This window comes from Onychostruthus taczanowskii, unplaced genomic scaffold, assembly GCF_017590055.1.
Source record: "Onychostruthus taczanowskii isolate IOZ18803 unplaced genomic scaffold, ASM1759005v1 scaffold165, whole genome shotgun sequence".
Taxonomy (NCBI): Eukaryota; Metazoa; Chordata; class Aves; order Passeriformes; family Passeridae; genus Onychostruthus; species Onychostruthus taczanowskii.
This window is the reverse complement of record NW_024498851.1, coordinates 461,401-481,311: the sequence shown is the minus strand read 5'-3', so window position 1 is coordinate 481,311 and position 19,911 is coordinate 461,401. Positions and strand designations below refer to the sequence as shown.

Below are 19,911 nucleotides of genomic sequence, written 5' to 3'. Positions count from 1 at the left end.
AACTGTTATTAATTGACAAGGTTTTGTCGTGCTGTAGCTTAATTTCGTTATTTAAATCCAGCCTATCTGACAAAATGACAGCCTATTAAACCACACTAAACACATTTGGATGTTTTGTGACTATCTTCTCATGAGGCTTCATCACTCATGTTTTCAGATTTGATGATCAGCACCACTCCCAGAGATTTCCAGCTCAAAATCTATTAAGTAGGATTCAGATTAGTACTCTAATTTGACTTATCTGAATTGCAAATGCAGTGTTTTGTGTAGCCTGGGAACTTTATACATTTAAAAGAAATGTCAACACTTCAAAAGACTAATTTAGCACCTGGTACTGTAAAACATTTCCCTTCTTCTCACTATTTGCACATGACTTAGAACATAATGGTCCTTTTCCCAGCCTTTATGCACAACCCAGGAGACCAAGGCTGTGTGGCCATTGAGGAAGCACTTACACTTCCCAAGGAGTGACTGATGCATTTGGATCAGCAGGCAACCAGGAGCTCAACCAAAGAAAGGCTCAAATCCATACTTTTGCATCTGAACAGAAGCCAGAGCCTGAATAACACATTCTCTCTCTCCTGCATCCTGTTTTCAGGACAATACACACAACCTTCAAGAACCACCCTGCTAACAGAAAGTTTAGGTTTGTTTCCAGGCCTCCTAACGAGCCTAAACCTGGGATGAATGGATTGTTTTCTTTTAGGCATCATTAACCAAACTGCTAAAGCATTGTGCTTCCTCCCACAGCATAAGCTCCAAGAACATCATCCATAAGCTGCCTCCCATATGCCATGCTAAACACACATCAGTTTACATCCTTCAGAAATGGTAACAATTCTCCAGACCCATATCTGACCATCCCAGTGGATTGTGAAGGCACACATTCTACACCACCAACTTGGCACCCTCTCTGTACCCTCAATACACAGCTAGCTGGGAAGCTAATTCCCAAAATAACAGGACCACCCAGGCACTGCAGCAGTGACTTGCTTTGCCTTCTGAACTCGTCTGACCAAGCCAGGCATCCCCCTACGGAAGCCCAGCATGCACCCATGGACCCCACACCAGGAATGACTCGTGTCCCTCAGGCCACAGCACTACTGCAAGGATCCTGGCAGGCTGATAGGAAATCTAACAATTCCTTTATATTTTAACATTTGCTTGGAAACTTACATGCAACATTACTGCTTTTTGTTTTTTCTTTATTTTTTTCACACCAACTGATTAAACCTCAGTCTATTTAAGGAGCATTTTCCCATTCTTCCATTCCTTCAATGTTTTGAACGAGGTTGAGTTTAAAATACTGTCATAATTATTTATAAAACACAATGCTAAAGCATTATAGAGATTTCCCCTTACACAGAGTTAAGAAATAAGACATTACTTGTGTTCCATCAGCATGCCCTGGGGTTAGGCCTCTGCTGCAGCATGACAAGCAGAATATACATTTTAACAGACAACACAAGAAGAAGGAATGTTTCCAAGACACACACAGCCTGGAAATAAAAGAAACATGCCTTCTTCCCTCTGCCTCCTCAGCAAGTAACTGGCCCAGGTGAGATTTCCTGCTCAGGCACAAGAAAAGCAGGACAGGTGGAATGTTACAGGCAGGCATTGCTTCCACACCATCCATTAGCTGACACAGCAGATTAGCTTTCCTATAACCTAGATACTATAAATTCAGCTACAAATTCTGCAAAAAAATGGGACAAACCTGTAAAGGTCTTTGGCCTGCAAAAATCTTTCATGCACCATGCTGCTGTCTCTAAACATTTCCATGATCCAATGAAACAGCACCAAGTGTGTGTTGATGTAGGTCTGACTAAATTGCCACTGACACACAAAAGGTTCCCACAGACTTCCAAAGAAGGAGCTGAATCAGAACCACAATCACAGAGCCTGTGATAACGGTTTCAACATCTTCCAGTAACCCAGATAACAAACAGAGCTCTGAAAGAGGACAGGCAATTACAGAGGGCCCTCACTGAGACCCTGTACACATCAGCATGGAGCTTTGAGCCTGTTTCTGGGCGCTCTCGCAGCACAAACCTCTGTCCACCTGCTCTAGAAAATGCCTGAGCTCTGAGGGGCAGCTCTGACATCTCAGTGCAAGTAACTGTCCTCATTGCACTGAGCTGGAATCACAGCAGCACACAGCGAGTGAGTTCTGATGCTAAGCAGTGGAAAAATCTCTTCTTTCATATCCACAGTGTTTGATTCAGATACTGTGTGACTGCAGACCAATTAATGACCTAAAAGGAGGTGCAGGAGGGTGCAGGAGGCACATCTGTGGACACACAGCTGCACACAGCTGGGGTGATTTGAGAAATTTGAATAGGACATGGTGGCAGGCTGACCCCACCTGGGGAGGGTGGGACATGGGGGGTGCATCTTGATTGCTCTCAGGTCCCCGTAGGGAGAGCAAAACCACTCCTGTTCCAGACACTCTGCAGATGGGAAATGCAATGTGTGGTAGACATACTCCTCATGATAGTTACTTGAAGTTCATTTTTCTCATCACTCAGGAATAAGCTTTCTGAGTAGGCTTTGGAACTGTGCTGTGTCTCTCTCCTGGCAGCCATCACCAGCTGTGTTTTCAATAACTCTTCCCAAATGCTTCACAGGTACACGGACACAGATACTGGATGGAAAAACCCCAACACCGAACAGAAAATACACTTCAATTTCTGATAACACCTTTGAAAAGCTGCCTGCTCTTGTAGATTGGCTTTTTTGGGTCTGATGCTCTGAGAACACCTTAATCTGGCTTTCATTTATAGTTTCCCTTGGAAGAGTGACAGGTACAAAGGGACAAGGTAAGAACGTAAAATGACCAGGAGACAAACACATGACAGTAATTCTGCACTCTACAACTATTTCATTTATATAAATCTTTTCCCAATGCTTCCATCCTTGGTTAGCAAAATCTGAGGGAACAGTGAGGACCCAAGATTCAAGAGTTCAAATCATTGCACTTGTCCGTGCAAGAGAAGATGTTCTTACAGAAAAACAGTTTCTCATACAGTATTTGGCATCACCTGTGCTGAAGATGATTGGAGACTTGACAGATACCCAGAATATCTTAAGACCAGCTCAGTCAGTACTCTATCATTAGAGGGATAAACAATAGTGTATTTTTTCCTACAGTACACCTCATATAATCCATGTGAAAAGATGTGAGATAGTAAAACTTACAAGAGCACTGGGAACAGCACTTGGAAGGAACAGCAGGTGCCTTCTTGCTGGTGAGGGGTTAAAGAAATGGTGTCTTTCAATTTCCACATGGTGGTGATGCTGCATTAATGGCTGGACTCCATGATCTCAGGTCTTTTCCAGCCTTAACAATTCTATAATTCTAAAAGAGGCTGTGGGAACTATCTCTCTTTAACCTCCTTTCAGACATGCAAGAGAGGGACAGTAGGGCAGAATCAGTCTATACAGAATTCCACTCTGCAGTGTAAAGCAGAGATGAGAGCCCTTATCCTTTCCCTCTCCTACTGGGACTTCTGAGCCACCTAAGCCCAGCACAGCATCTCCTGCCCCTGGCACCCACTGACCCCAGTGCCCCTGGCACAGCAGCTGCACTGTGGGGAGGAGAGAGCTCTGAGAGCTGGGAGAAGAGGAGATGCACAGATTGCCACATCTCACTTCAGAGAGCAGAGGCCATGCAGGAGGCTGAGGGTATTTTGTGGTGCAGGGGCACTGGGGCAGCACAAAGGGGCAGAATTGCAGCTGGGAGGGATTTGGGAGCTGACACCACCCACACAGAGAACACCAGCACCCACCTGAGCTCCCCCTGGTAACAGAGTCCACAGCAGGTAGTGTTTTTCCTGAGCCGTCTAGCACAGGCCAAGTGTGCAGAAATCCAAATGTCAACAGCACGTGCTCGTCTGCAGGGCTCCTGTGGCACATCAAAGCTGGCAAAACACAGCAGAGCCAACCAAGGGCTTTGGCCATGAGCCTCTTTAGTTAGTCCAGCAGCACTTGTGTGACAGCCACAGGGAACTGCCTGCGAGGGAAGGGACTGATTGCACATGCAGCTGACTTCCCAAAGTTGCTGGGAGAATCCCTTTTGCCTTTTTTCTCCAAGAGAGATCTGCTCAAAAATGATAGGCCGGAACAGTAGGATATAAACATTCCAGTAATTCGTGGGGACTTCAAAGACAACACTCAGTCTTCCTTACATATAAAATGTTGGCTTGGGGATTTCAGTTTTGTTTGTTTATGTTTTTCAAGCTGTGTATTTATCTAGCACAGTGGAACCACAGGCACAGGAGCTGTATGTTTTATATTACAACTTCTGCCGGAGCACTTAAAACTAAAGACTTTTTTTTTTTCCTATAGTGAATCATCATGTGTAGGGGTGGTTGGATTATGTTTATGTTTTTAACATTAACCCAGCTAACCATTTGTTCCATACTGCACACAAATTGTTGCTTCTCTTTTAGAAACTCCTTGAAAGACAAGTTTTGGAAATAAAAATACATTTGGCAAGTCTGAAAGACAGGACTTGAGCAAGCACTGCAGACTAACTGGAACTCCACTGTGGACAATTTGCTTCCTCTTCCAGAGATAAATCAAAATAAAAGGAAAAGAAAACAACACTAAGAGAAATACCTATCCAGAGGTAAATTGCAGTGGGAGCAAAAATGTTTTATCATGTTAGCTAGACCAAAATCTGAACAGAAATATTTACCAAGAACTGAAGAATTCAAAAAGCACATTCCTGGTTTACCTTGTCAATGATTTGCTTTTCCATTTCCCAACTTTCTTGCACTTTCTTTCTTTCCCAACTTTATTTTCTAGCATGTGCAGCTCTGGTGTCCCAGCCAACCCTCATTACCACAGCCTGCTCTGGCTGCTTATGAGGTACTCCTGGTCTCCCAGCCCAGTGGAGCAGAAGTCTTGGTTCATTTGTAAGCCAGCATGCCTTTTACACAGAAATATGCTTTATTCAAGATATTTACATGGACACACAGTATTTCAGAAGACTAGAGAACAGTCTGCAAATTTGCACCTCCAAACTCCTTCTTGCTTTAAAATAGGGTGTCTTCCCACGAGGGAGAGGGTCCTGATGTGCCAGAGGGCTGTGCTGAGAGGGGCAGGAAGTTCAGCACCAAGCCCCAGGGTTCACCTAAGGCAATCTGCTCAGACAAAGCAGCTGAGAACATTATCATGACTAATAGATGTGGATATCCAAGCAGCCAGAAACAAACTCTCCTGAAAACTCTCCTGATGATCACTCCTGACAACCAGGTTACTTCATATTAAGCTGTTCAGGAAGAGAGAAATGGTGCAATTGGGATTACAGACCCTTCCCAATGACATCTTGGAATATAAACCACCTCAGGGTGATCACCACAAGCAGTCAGGCACTGTGCTCATGAAAATGCTACCTAGGGAAATAAACTGGTTACCTATTAAATCAGAGTTTATATTGATGAAGAGGAAGACAAACATATATTTAACTTTTTGTGTGGTTGGAAACACATCCAGGTAAAGAAACTCTATGAAGATTGTGCCCTTGGTTCATTACTTTGGGATATGACTCCACACCACACAAAAGCCTACTGATTTTTTGTTTATTTGTTGATTTATTACAGTTCATGAACCAACAACCAGCAAGTATTTTCCCCAAATGCTTGGCAAAAGCCAAAAACAACACAAGAAAGGGTTGTGCAGGTGAAAGTGCCAAAAGTTGTGCTGGTAAATGCAGACCTGATTTAAATTTGGGTTTAAAGGGAGAAAATCTCTAAGCAGGTATTTGTACTTAGAAAATAAAAATTAAGACACATACATTATTTACTGAAGTTTCTATAAATGGAGTTAATCTAGAGATATGTTTAAATATGTACCAACTTTACATAATTTGAGATCATTGAACATGTTTGTTAATGATTTCTTAATGGAACTTTTCTTTTAGCAAGTGCTAAACAGTGTTATAGAGCAGAAATGTGCAAGTACCAAAGCAGAGGAGGCCTCATGTCTTATCTTTCTATAGAGAAATTCTGTACTAATATAAATTATCAAACAACATTAAAAAGTGAGCTTATCAATATCATCTCAGTCTTACTACTTCTGATGATTTTCTTTAGTAAAATTTATCATTAGCTATTTTTTATCCATGGAAACAGGTTTATTTATGCAATCAATCTGTGATACAGTATTTATTTGGTTTCTTACTATGATTTGTTTCAAAATTAATTTAAGATCTCATGAACAGTAACCAAACTTTTAAGCATGAGTTGTCCTGTTTCTATTTTGCTATGTATAGAATTCATGCATTGCTGTTTTCTATCACCCCCTACATGCACTAGAACTAACCCCAGATTTTGGCCTAATTTTATTTTTCATCGTGAGAGCCTATTATCTAATTATTTAGTACCTACCAGCAGATAAGACATTAATTCTTCATTTATTTGACAGTCATTATTCCATTTTAGGAACCCAGAGATACTTGATAATAAATAACTAATGATATTTTAAAAAGGCAGAGCTCTCTAGCAACTGTCTTCATGGCACATGCATCCAATTCCTGATTTATCTTCTGATTTTCAGTTACTTTTTTTAACCCAAGCAGAATAAAATAGCATTTAGACAGTATCTTAGATGAGCTGTTTACTGCACTCCAATCCTTTTGTGCTGCTTTTGGCTGGGACAGGTTAATTTTCTTCCCAGTAGCTGGTATGGGACCACGTGCTATTAGATTTGTGCTGAGAACAGAGCTGATAACACAGGGATGTTTTCATTACTGCTGAGCAAGTGCTTATACAGAGTCAAGGTCTTTTCTGCCCCTCAGCCCCCAGAGGAGGGCTGGGGGACACAGGAACTGGAGGGACACAGCTGACCCCAGGGCTATCCCAGACCACAGGGCATCATGCTCAGCAGATGAAGTTGTGGCCAGACAGCAGGACAAATAAGAATGAACATGTCTCTCTCTGTATATTTGTTTGCACAATAATCTAGTCATTGACTCAAACAACAGCATTTTTCATGGCTTCCTTTAGATGTTCAAATTTTAACCAGGAACTGACACACTACCAAGGAGCTTTACAAACTGGGTGCCTTCAGAGTTCACCAGCTCTGTAGCTGCTTTTGGCCTTTGTTAAGCTGTCTCTTTGCATTTGCACTCCAGATCTGAGCTGTGTGGCTGTGCATTCTATTTAATTACACAGTGACAGGATGCATGAGGCACTAGGCCGATCAAAATTTGAAGAAAGGCAATCCCTGAAGACAGGGATTCTGCTATTCCTCCTGAAAGGTTACTCTTTCTCATCTCATTCAGGATTTTTGGTGCTGCCACATAAGAGTTCTCTAATGGGCTCAGCCTGTGTCAACTTGCTCCTTCCAGCCCTGTGTTCTCATGACAACTTGGACGTGAGAACTTCTCTACTCACAATAGTTTTACTATGCCTTTTATTTGTGCCAGCAAAGAGTTTTTGATATTTCAGCTCCCTGTCCTCCTTCCCAACAAATACATACACTGTCTTAAAAGGAAAACAAAATGTTGAGAGAAAAAGCAACGTTTTACTCCTCAAATGAATCCTAGACAAGAAAGACCAGGAAAAGTGCCTACATGGAAAAAAAAAAAAAAGAAAAAGCTCTTCTCTGACCCTTTTAGCATGTCAGGAATTCATCTTGTTCAATGTGGCACGTCTTCCCAATTAGGGATCAGGCCTCTAACATGGGCACCAAAGTGGGAGGGATAGCATGGGAAGCGAGATTATTCTTAGGATCTTGCTCAGCTGCTGCAGCCACTGGGTAGAGAACATCCTTACAGCAGCTGCAACATTTTCCATTATCTCCTGGAGTCAGTAACAGGAGCTGGGCATGAGAACTCTGGATTAATAGCTACGTCTTCTGCTGGAGTTGAGGATTGCAGGAAAATCAGGACAGGGGATTTTTCTAAGTATTAGGGTGGTTTTTGTCAAGATGGTCTTTGGAGTCCAGAGTTAGTACTGATGCATATCCAGGATGACCTAATACAGATCTGGCTATTTTGATCTTGTCTCTCTTATGACTTCCAAAACATTGGGGTTTGGATTCCAACATATGCTACTGCCACTCTGAGCCCCTGTGTACAAATAACTATATACATTAATCCCTGAACTACTTCAGCTAATAAGCCCCAAATCCTTAAACTGAAACTCAACTCTGAAAACATCAGTCTGGTTCCAGTGTTCCCCTCCTTCCAGCTGTGGGAGTCAGTTGGCTGCAGGGAGATCAATGAGAACCTAAGCATAAATATATGTCTGTAACACAGGGAGTGTTTACAAGAAGGTCATTGATTCTCTCTAAAATGCTTCTCTCTTTGGGCTCTGATCAAAGCTGCTTTTGCAGAATGTTATGAGAAACATTTAAAGAAAAAAAAAATGAAGAGAAAACAAAAAAAATTCCGTCTTTATTTTAGATGAGAGACATTCTTTCTCTGGAAAAGGAGCTTCCTGGCCAAGGGTAACCCAGAACAATTTCCTGAGTTAAAGGTTTCCACATTTGGCTATATGCATCTTGCTTTAGAAATGCAGCAACAACCAATCCTGGTGAAAGCCACACTGACATAAGTGCCACTGCCTGCTTTAAGTGGAAACTCTCTTTTTTTAAAAACTGAAGAGCATGTGGGTGGGCAGGATGGAAAAGGGTGGAGAAGTTTAGGTCCTGGTTGTCATTCTTTAGGCGTGACCACAATGCTGCAATCTCTGGAACGCAGCTGGACAGAAAGGATGAGGAATGCCCCTGCCTCCCGTGGGGAAATCAGTCTGATGATGCCAGGAGCTGTGATTTGTCTCTGCAGGAATGTTGCCACCTGCAGCAATTAAGTCTCAGCTATAATATGATTTAAACAAGTGGATATTTCCCCCCAGAAACTGCCAGATCATTGTTTCCTCCAAATGCCTCTGACAAGAAGATTAATGCAGTGAGGAGCGCTCAGAATGGGCACTGCAGCTGTCCTGGGAGCAGGAGAGGGATGCAGAGCTTGACAAAATTGGGTGAGCCTGACAACTCCATCACCAGTTTCCCCAGATAAATCCATTGACAAGTGTTAAAGGGGCTGAAACTGTCTGATATCTGTGTTATCATCCACTTTCTCTGCCTTGGTGGACAGAAACCGAAGTGCATCTGTAAAACCACTGCTGGATGCATTTTGTTATTCTACACACCATGAGCAGAATTCTCAACAAAATCCAATGGCCTCAGTTACATATCAGAAGACAAAAGAACCACTGTGTAGCCATGGATTCATTTTCCCAAGACTTTTGTAAAGCCTTTTAAAGCTTCTTTAGGATCTCCCTCAAAACAAAGCCCTTATGTCAACAGAAACTCTTGCTTAGATATGCTTCATCTGTTACTCTTTATGAATATGCACGATCAAAGGGTGACAGCTTTCACAGTTAAGCAAACACAGTTACACAGAGCACACTTCTCCCTCAAAAGGTCAGATAATACAACATGCTAAATGTTAAATACACACAGGAGGGATGTGTTCCCCTTGAGCACAGTGTGATGGGGAGTTATTTAGGAATATATTGTCCATCTTTACAGGACAACCTGCAAAGTGTCTTTGCAAAGATCTTACCTGTTCAGTGATGAAGGAGCTTGAAAAAGTGACAGCTGACCAAAAGAAGATGCCACAGCTGAGAATGATCTTTCTGTTGAACCGGTCACCAAGGTAACCAAAGATCGGTGCCGCGACCATGAAACTACAGATAAAAACTGCAAAGGAGAGAAAAAGAAGAGAAACCTTTAATAAACATCAGACCAAAAACAGGAAGACTAATTTTCTACAAGGCAAATCCTCTAGAGAACAGTTCCAAATAATTAGACATTCTGCAGCCCTGCCTTGCAGAGTTGTGCAGGCTGATAGGCTTTCTGAAGTCAGTGCTTCCTTAATCAAACAGATTTTTCATTCCCAGAGAAGCTTCAGACCAGGGAACTTATATTACTTGAAAGCACCAGCCCCTCACAGTCAGCTGAGCTCAATTCTGGGGATGGGCAAAACCAGGACAGAATAAATTAACAGCTTCTGTTAAATGTTACTGAGAAGGTGAAGTGGAGGTTGCAAGCAGCTTCAAGCAAACAGAAAACAAGTCAGGGGCTTCTTGTTGGCTCTTGCAGCGGAGACCTGAGAGAAATGAGCCACAGAAGGTGAGGTTCTTTCATGCTTCTATCCTTCCAATTTAAAGAAATTATGAAACAGTGAGGAAAACCAGTAAACAGCACTATCATCCTACTGACACCAGCTGTCTCCTCACTAGGTCCTTTCACCATCACTAAACTTGTATTTAAACCCATAACTGAGCATCAGCTTCACTAGAACAAAGAGTTTTAACCTACAAAGTCCAAACAGGCCAGGACTGTCCTCATCTGAAAGACGTCAAGTTCACCATTTTTTCCCTCCAAAACCCCCAAAGCATTAAGAGCTCCTGTCATGCAGGAATGAGGCTCTTGACAGAGTAACTTCTGCAAAATTACCTCAATTCAGAGTTCATTCCTCTGCCCATCTCAAAACAATCTGGCTTGTGAACCCCTGAGAACACCTGAAATTGGGCATTCACACCATGTTCCTTATTAATTTGGATTTTGGCAGAAATTGCCATGTTTTAAGCTGGTTTTTACCTGGCTTTTGTCTGTCCACATTAGAGAATTGGATAAGGACAATTACATGGATTTTCTTGGTGTGTAGTATGAACTCTGACTATAACTGGCTGTCTGGGATTCAGCAAATCCAGAAGGATTTGGGTAGGACACCAGAATATCCTGAGGTCTCTCTTTAGTCACAGAGTCCTGACACTGATTTGTTTTCTGGTAGGTCTTGGAGGGCACTGTGGGCTTTTGGCACAGCCTAACCCCAGCTGTCTACTGTCTACTTTCACTGTATAAAATGGAGTGGGGGGATAGTATAGGTGAAAAAAACCCAAAATGACAAGAGCAGAGGACACACCCCCTTTTGGGTGGAATGTGCATATACAACTAAAATGGTTAAGACCCAAACAATAAATTTTTCACAGATGATGATGATATATGGTAGTTCAAAAATGTGCAGAATGCTGAACTATGACTAAATGTCTTTTTTTTAGTATATTAAGATGTCAAAGCTGATTTATAAATAATACACATTCATTTGCATCTGTGTTTTGTGACCCATGTAAGTGTGTATGTATTTTGCACTGTGATATTTGAACTAAATTACAGGATTACTCTTTTTACATTTAGAGTAAAATAAATCAAGATAATAGAGAAATGTTAAGGCCTGAAATGCAGCATATGCAACATATCACACATACTTCAGTAGTAATGTTGTAAACAATTTTGCTGTTTAGTTCACACATAAACCCTACAGACAGATCTCAGTCCCTGCATCTATCCCAAAATCCTTGTGCAAACAAAACATACGAATAAAACTACAAGCAGTGTTTTCATCTCTGTTTTACAGAGAAACTAGACCAGCAGTAGCTCACAAATCCCTGCTCAGCAAGGGCACATCTGCACTGGCCCCACTCCAACAAGGCACTTAAGCACATGCTTATATTAGGCACTTTAGAGTCATCAATTCCATGATTAAGTGCTTTCCTGAATTAACACCAAGGGCTTGGCACCTTGCAAAGCTGGTACAACAACCTGGCACGAAGGATACGTGGCTGTTCTTTGGGAATGAGAAGCAGAAAATGACTGTGACTCGTCCAGACCAGTGTGACCACTGCAATTTGATCGTTCTCTTGGAAGGACACTACAATTCATTCATCCCAGAATCCCATTTGCTGCCATTTTTACGATGTAAAAAGACACAAAACTGAAAAAGCTTCCAAGGGAAAATTAGAAACGTCCAAGTCAGCATCCCACTATTTCAAATATCAAATAATATGGTTAATTCAACTTTGAGACATGCAGGGTGTGATTCAAAACTCATATTAATCAGTGGGATTATTAGCTTTGATGACCTCTGGATCATAAATGAAAAGTCTAATTCTGGAATCCGGGCAAAATGGACAAAGCTACTCTTTCAAATAAAACAAACCAAAAAAAAAGATTGTCCAATGACTTTCCAACAATATACATCCTTCTGCTGCTCAAATCCCTTTGGAGGATTTATTTTTGGCAGACTCTGAGCTGTGAGCTTTGTCAGTGGTAAGCAGCTGACTTGACAGCTCCACAAGGTGTAAAATGAAAGGACAACAGAGCCAAATAAATAACAGGTAATGAAACACAGCTGTCACAAGAATAAATGCAATTTATATCAGAGTATTTATGACCCAAATATGCATCATAGCATTGATTAAGTCAAATAAATGCAGAGTATGATGGCTGTGTGGTCTGTCAAAAGGATTTTCCTGTTAGTGGCATTTCCCATGAATCAATTTTTGCAATTACTCCTGCCAGTGACAGCCGAGACTCCTGAACCCCAGCCTGGGCTGGCAGAGCAGAGGTGAACAAAAGTAGGGCACATCCCCAGGTGGGATGGAAACCTGACATACTCTAGAACAGGAGGTTCTGTGAGGTTCTGTGACAACTAAACACCACAAAGGAGAGACCTCATAGGAAGACACAAAACTGCAGCACGTTCAGTTTGAGAGAGGGGCAGCAGAAACATGTTTAATCTGCAGGCAAGAGGGCTGAGCATAAGGCAGAAGGTTGCATTCCAGTAAAGGAGCCTGGCACTTGTGCCAGCCTCTTCCTCTCTGGCTTCTCTCCCTTCTTCACAGCATTTTCTGTTCCTTGCACTCACCCACTCCCAAATTAATAAAATTGAAGTGACACCACAGCAGCTGCTGCTTCAGCTCAACCACAGCCACAAATCTTTTCTATTAAGGCAGCAGTGGGACAGAGGCTGGCATTGCACTTTGCTCTTCCCAATCAACAGTTTCTCTTCCCGTTCTCACTTAGAGACATCCTAGAATATTACAGCTCTTGAAGAGATGCAGAGAGCAAGTCAGGGCAGAGTCAGAAACCCACTGGGATTTAAGATGAGCTACTGTGAAGGCAGTGATGGCATTGGGAGCAGCTGTGGGCAGGTACAGCTCTGGCAGTCCCATTATGGATGTGTACAGCTCATTTCTCCTGGTAAATGATCTCCAGCAGGGCCAGCAAAAGTGGCTCAGTCCCAGCACAGGGTGGAGCTGAGATACATTTCTTCAGGAGTAAATTATCATGTGAGCAAAGGATGAATAAACAGGCAAACAGTGAATGCCATCAAGGAGGGAGGTTCTTTTAAGTACAGGTATTTTCAAAAGGAAAACCCATTTGTCTTTATTCCTCCCTTTGTGGCTTAGCCACTGAAATGCCGCCTGTGGTGAGAAGGCAGGAAGAGTGTAATTGCCCAAACAGGATGGCTTGGTGTCTATTTCTGCCTCTGGATGCCTGTCCCACCCTGTACAGGTGCACAAGCACTTTCTCAGCCAGCACTGCCCAGCTTTTTCTGTGCATGGCTGGAATTACAACAATGTGCAGCATAAAAAGTCTTACACGTCCCACCCAAACACCCACCAGACAAGGAAATCATCCTCCCAAGCCTCTATTGCTGCTGCATGTACTGCAGCTCCAGTCAGCTATTTCAGGATTATGGCCAGGGAGCTGCTATTCAGACACACTTTCCCCTCTCAAGAGCTGCCTCTGTACCCAGGGGAAAAGTAAATCCAACAGTGGAAGCAAAGGAGATGAGAGAAGAGGAAGGAACTATAAACTTTATATTTAACAGTCACAAAAAGCTCCTGCCTTCTGGAACTAGACACCATAATTTTTATTTTTCTCTTCTTTCTCTCCAAGCAAAACTTTCCTAGCTTGACTTTTCAGCTATTCCTTGAAAAGGCTCTGACCTGACAGCTCTCCACCCTGTGTTCCAAAGACACTTGCCTCCATCTCACTTGTTCTTTTGTTTAGTGGACTTATCAACCCAGAGATAATCTCAGAGAGGTGCTTCTCCTGCCAGCAGCTCATCCACAGAGCAGAATCAAGAAGGAAGAGAGGCAGTGACAGAGCACACACAGGGACTGCTGTACCTGAGTCCTGGAAGGTTGAGCAGATCACAGGCACCTCTGAAAAAAGGTCCCTTCTTTGGGTTTTGACTTAAAGCACACAGGGCTTGTTTTTTTCTGTCAGGCATAATGCTAGAAAGGTTCAGGGTCAGGTGAAAATAGCTTTCTCTACACAAGGATGCTCAACAAAAAAACTCTAGTGGGTATCTTTGAGCTCTGAGTCAGCACAAATCGTGTGTACACATCTAATTGAGTGCTGACAGTGAGCTTGGCTCTGTGGAAGGCAAACCCAGACAGCCTCTGCCTCAAGGGACTGGCATCCACTGAGACACTGCTGAGAACTGTGCTGAGAGGTTGATAACATCTTCCCAACAACAAATTTCCAAACAATGAGAACACCTCAGCAGGCAGCTTGCCCTGGATGGGATGCTTTATGGGTGTGTACAAGTACAACCCTGGGATTTGGTCAAGCCACTTCCACCCCAGGGACTTTCAGTCATGAGTGCACGTGTTTCTCAAGCTGCTTGTGATACCAGTTACCATCTACCTGCAATGGTGAATAAAGACTCTCCAACATCCAACCAGCGCCTCTACTCCAAAGACATGTTTTTGCAATGCTTCCCTCTTTTAATTTTAATTTTCTCTATGATTTTATGCTATAATATAGCATAAACTCAGCACATACACCACAGCGCATTTAATCACAGTGAGGCATGGGACAATTTAGAAAGAAAGTTTAACATTAATTTCTACTTTAGGGCTAAGGAAATTAAGACATAGGAAAGTGACCTGCCCATAATGAACTATAGACATCTGGAACCCACACAGGTCTTCCAGCTTCAGCAGGGTCCTCTTTATATGATCATCTCTATGCTGGAGGGATTTCTGAAGGTCTACAAGCACAATTTAAAGTGATTTTTTTCTTACAGCACCATTCAAGCTAAGAAAGAACAAAGATCCTTTCATGCTACTTAACCATTGAACCTGAACTGTGCCAAAATTCAGGCACAATGTGGTCAAGCACTGGAACAAGCTGCCCAGGGAAATCACCATCCCTGGAGTGTTCAAAAACTGTGTAGTTGTGGCACTGAGGAACATGGATTAGTGGTGGAGTTAGCAGTGCTGGATCAATGGTTGCACCTGATGATCTTAAAGGTCTTCAACCTTAATTCTATGATTTGACCTGGATTGCATGATATCACCAAGGTAAAACTGATACCCAATAGTGGGGCAGTCCAAGGCCCCAGGAACCTCAGCAACGTGATTTAAAACATTCATCCTTTGAAGGAGGATGAATTAATACAACACACTTGATTTCAGAAAACACCACCCTGAAAACCATTCCTGCCACAGACATTGTTATAGGTACTTTGTTACATCACTCTGCACACGGGCTTTGTTTTACTTCATTGCTAATTCAACAGCCAACAGATGGATCGTGTTACTGTGCTTTGCTGGGTGCAAAACACGAGATCGCCAGGTTCCAGACTCATGCAGACAAGAAGTTTCTGACAAGTGTGAGGAGCTTTGAAACACCATCAGTTCCATATGTCATGCAAAGCTGTCACACACTGACAATGTCGAACACAGGAGCATTAAAAAAGAAAAAAAAAAAGCTTGGGAATGCATCAAATCAATTGGAGTAAGGTATATGAAGGTTTGGGTTGGTCTGAAACGTTCACCCAGAACAGACCACAGGACAAAATGGAGAATTAATGGAGAAATAAATAGTGTCCTTGTGCTTGTTCAATAAGGCAAGGTGAAAAGTTGAAAAATTCTGCACTTCAGTCACAAGCCAAGGCGGTGCCACAGACTGGGGACAGAGTGGCTAGAAAGCTGCCCAGTGGGAAAGGATCTGGGTGTGCTGGTCAATAGGGGCTGAGCATGAGCCCAGATGTGCCCAGGTGGCCAAGAGGCCAATGGCATTCTGTCAGGAAAAGTGTGGCCACAGGAGCAGGGACACTGTCCCCCTGTAGTGAGCATGAGTGAGGCCACACCTTGAGTGCTGCATCCAGTGGAGCATGCCCAGAAAAGGGCAGCAGAGCTGGGGAAGGGTCTAGAGCCAAGGATAAGAAGCAGCTGAGGGAGCTGGGGGAGGGCTCAGCCTGGAGAAAAGGAGGTTCAGGAGGGACCTTCTGGTTCTCCACAACTCCCTGACAGGAGGAGGCAGCCAGTGGTGCTCGGGCTCTGCTCCCAGGGAAGAGGGACAGGACATGAAGAAACAGCCCCAAGGTGTGCCAGGGAAGACTCAGGCTGGACTTCAGCAGGAATTTCTTCACTGAAAGGGTGGTCAGGCATTGGAAGGGACTTCTCAGGGAGGTGGAGAAGTCCCCATCCCTGCAGATGTTCAAGGATCAACTGGTGTGGCACTCAGTGCTCTAGGCTGGGTGACAAGGTGGGAATGGGTCAGAAGTTGGAAAGAGAGGAGAATAAGTGTCTTAAAGGTGTGGCCCTAACTACTCACACAGTCTGTGTTTTTTCAGGGTGTGTTTCTGTTTCACAGGACACTCTAGACTGTATTTCCCTCACTGCAGATGCCACTCATCAGTATTCAAGGTCCAATCTTGTCCTTTCCATAGGGAGAACATTGCACCATGAGGTGCCAGTTTTTTCCTTAGCACAAACTGATACAAAATGTAAACAACATGTTTAGGATGAGCATGTGCACACACAGCTGACACACACATTTCCACAGAGAAGGAGGCTGTGGTACAACACCACTCGGTTCCATTTGCTGAGACAGGGTCAGAACCTGGTTACAAAAACACCACTTCAGAAGCCAGACAAGATCTGAACACAGCTTGTCTGGCAAGTTCACAATTCACTCAATAATACACAAGATGCCATGCTTGGAAGAGTTCAGTACTGAAAATTCCCCTCTTTTCCTCACTGCAGAAACCAGATTCTTCCAAAGGTTAGCCCCTATGTTCCCAGCAAAGGATATCCTGAAGTTTGTTTGTTCACCTTAACTAACAAGAATAATTGCTTCAGTGGGAATTGCTGGGAAATCCACTCCTTGGAAACAGAAAATAAGACTATCCAGAAACCCAGCACTCAATTTTTTAACTGCTTTTTTATTAATTTCCTATATTATGTCCATTGAAGCTGCACTTAAAGATTCAGCCATTCCTAGCTTCCTTATTGCTGAAGCCATAAGGAGATAGTTACTCATAGTTATCAATTCACAACCCTTTTATACATCTGAGGTTCAATTCCATCCTGCTGTACTTCAAAAATTTTTACCTAAGTGTACAATGGAAAAGCCAGAATTCTACTGTACTGTTTTATCTCTCCGGATGTCCAGCAAATTTACTTGGAGCAGGAGCTAACATGCTACAAGACTAAATTTTGAACAGCTGTATGGAGACAACATCATTTAAATAGAAAAGAGGAAACCTCCTACTTCTGCTTTTCATTGCAGGAATTACAGTGATCACATTAGCACTGCTTTAAAGGGATTTGGGCAACCTCAGCATCAATAAAACTGTTACCTCAAGGGATGGTTCCAGCATCCAGCTCCCAGTCCATCACTTGCCTTATGCCTGAACTGATGCTTGACTGACCCTGCAGTGGGAGAGCAGCAGCCATCCAGCCCTGAGGAGCAGCTTTTCCAATGAAATAACAGTAGCAGAACGTCTTCTGTGGCTATGAGAACACTTGAGGAGGAGGAGACACCACCTCTCCTCATCAGTTAAAAAAATAACATTCACACTGGGGTCAATTCCACAATCTGGTTCATTCCATGAAGAGGCAAGAGGAGGCTGTGGCACAGCTGGGTTTCTATGGCAGTGCCATGCAAAGCCATGCAGATTATTGCCTAAAACACCATTAGATTGCTGGCACTTGTCAGCACAGCCCAGAAAACATGTTTTTCTGGCAATGTTTAAACTCTGCTTTTGCATTTCTTACTGTTCAGAAGTGATGGATTAAATTTGCCAAGGCAAATTCTGTTTTACAGCTACTTCCACTTTGAGTTGTTTTCCTGCAAAATGCTTTCAGTGTGGTTTCATTTAGACTCCTGACCAAAGCTGATGGAAGGACTCCTTGATTCAGTGGGCATTACAGCTGAGAATGTTATTTAGATAGAACTGCTTATGGCTTCTAATGGCAGCAGAGATCAGAACCTCTGTGCCAATAAAAACACTAATAAGTTTACTGCATCCCTGTAATATTAAAGGTTATTACTGAGAAAGGCACAGTGGGCATCAAAAAGAATTGCCAAAAGAACAAACCAAGTCCTTTTACAATAAAACATTAAACAACTGGAAAAGGAACAACTGCTGTGGGATATGGAGGAGATCTAACACCATGAGTGGCAAGGAAAAGGGGAAAACTGAATCACCTCCTCTGTTAGAATACTGACCAGGTGGCCTCAAATAAGACTGGCAGCTGAAAAATGCAAATCAAAGGAGACCTTAATTCACAAAACTTAGCTAAACACTAGAACTTTATCAGAGGATGCCCCAGGAGCTAAGAGTTTATATTTTTACAAAACAGGATTGGACAAAACCCTGTAGGAATACTAACTGAAAGGCTGGTAAAGGTAGCTCCTCTTGTTCAGGACATCCTCAGCTAGCCAGCTGATTTGGTATACCCAGGAACTACCACCATAATCTTGTCCTGTTCATCTTTTTCTTCCCTACATATGTGATCACAACCAAAGACTGGCTAATACACCGAAAGGACGTGTGGTCTGGAAATTACAACTATTCCCACAGTATTCTGAAAAAAACAACCCAACAAAAATCTTAGGAAGACAAAACTGCGTTTGCATAATTTCCACCAGTTTGATCACGTAATAACTTATGAACATATCCCTGAGCTGCACCTAAATTATTTCTAAAAGCTGGAATGTGGCTCACAGTTACATTTCTAAAACCACTAGTTACTTTGGCCCAGTACATACACAGTTAAGAAGTTCCCAGTCAGAGTTTTATCCTCTTGCAGTTTCTCCTCCATCTGACTTAACCAGCTCCAAGTGTTTGAGAACTTTCTGGTCACACAGGGCAGCAGGATGTGTCAGCCCTGCCCGGCTGTGGTGCTCACACAGTGCGTGACAGGGTCGGTTTGCCATTGTGCAATCAGTTGCAGGGAAAGTTCATTAACTTAGTTAGCCAATTAGGATGGATTTGTATCCATTCTGGTCAATCCTGAATTAGACATGAGATCCCAGAGGTGCAGAGACTGGTCAATAGCTGTGCAGCACTGCAGCATCATGAGTGACACAGCTACGACATGAGCAATATATACCTAAACCAGTCTTGGCTGCTGGTACAGACACAGCCAGCAATCACTCTAGCACTCATGAAAGTCTGCATCTGAACAAATAGCACTTTTGCTTTTCTCTTTCTGTGCACTTTTCCAGGATGTTCTTCCCGTTTGCCATCCCTCTGAGAGCCGCAGTCACAAATAACCCTCCATCTGGGAAGAGGCTACTCCTATTTGCCAGGAGGATGAAACACCTACACCCAAGGCATACAGCCAGAGAAAGGTGTCTTAAAAAAGCATTTAAATAACCACAAACCCCAAAGGAGCTTTATTTTGTTCTGTTCCCTTCCTCTACTTGACAAGCTCTTTCTTTTGCCATTGCAATTATGACTCTAGGCACACGCACAGAGCCACATCCGCAGGAGCCTTCGGAAGCAAAGGTGAGATCTCCTCAAGGAACTGCTCAAACTTTCTCTTGTGCCAGTACAGAGCTTGTGTGACCATCTGGAGAGCAAAATCTGGGGCCTGCTGAGGGCTGAAAACTAATCTTGTCTCTTTTCTGGCCAGTTCACTGCTCTAAGAGAGGCAGCACGAGCTGGTGGCTAGAACTACAACGAGTCCCTTGGGCAGGGAGAGGGATGTGCACCTTCGCCCTGAAAGCCTTTTCAAGCCCAGCAGACACTTAAACACATCAAGAAATGACAGCCTAAAGCTGGTAATGCAGGATAATCTA

General features: G+C 43.0%; 1 protein-coding gene across 3 annotated transcripts in view; it reads right to left on the bottom strand.

Annotated features, from left to right (window-relative positions):
- Positions 1 to 19,911, bottom strand: part of LOC121333329 (protein spinster homolog 2-like) — a 134,446-nt gene that overhangs the window by 63,005 nt on the left and 51,530 nt on the right. For all 3 annotated transcript variants that reach the window (XR_005952270.1, XR_005952271.1, XM_041399571.1), the window contains exon 3: positions 9,578 to 9,714. Coding sequence is in view for 1 of the 3 variants with exons in the window: in XM_041399571.1 (XP_041255505.1) it covers positions 9,578 to 9,714 (137 nt within the window). In the remaining 2 variants the exon portion in view is untranslated. The remainder of the gene's footprint in view (positions 1 to 9,577; positions 9,715 to 19,911) is intronic.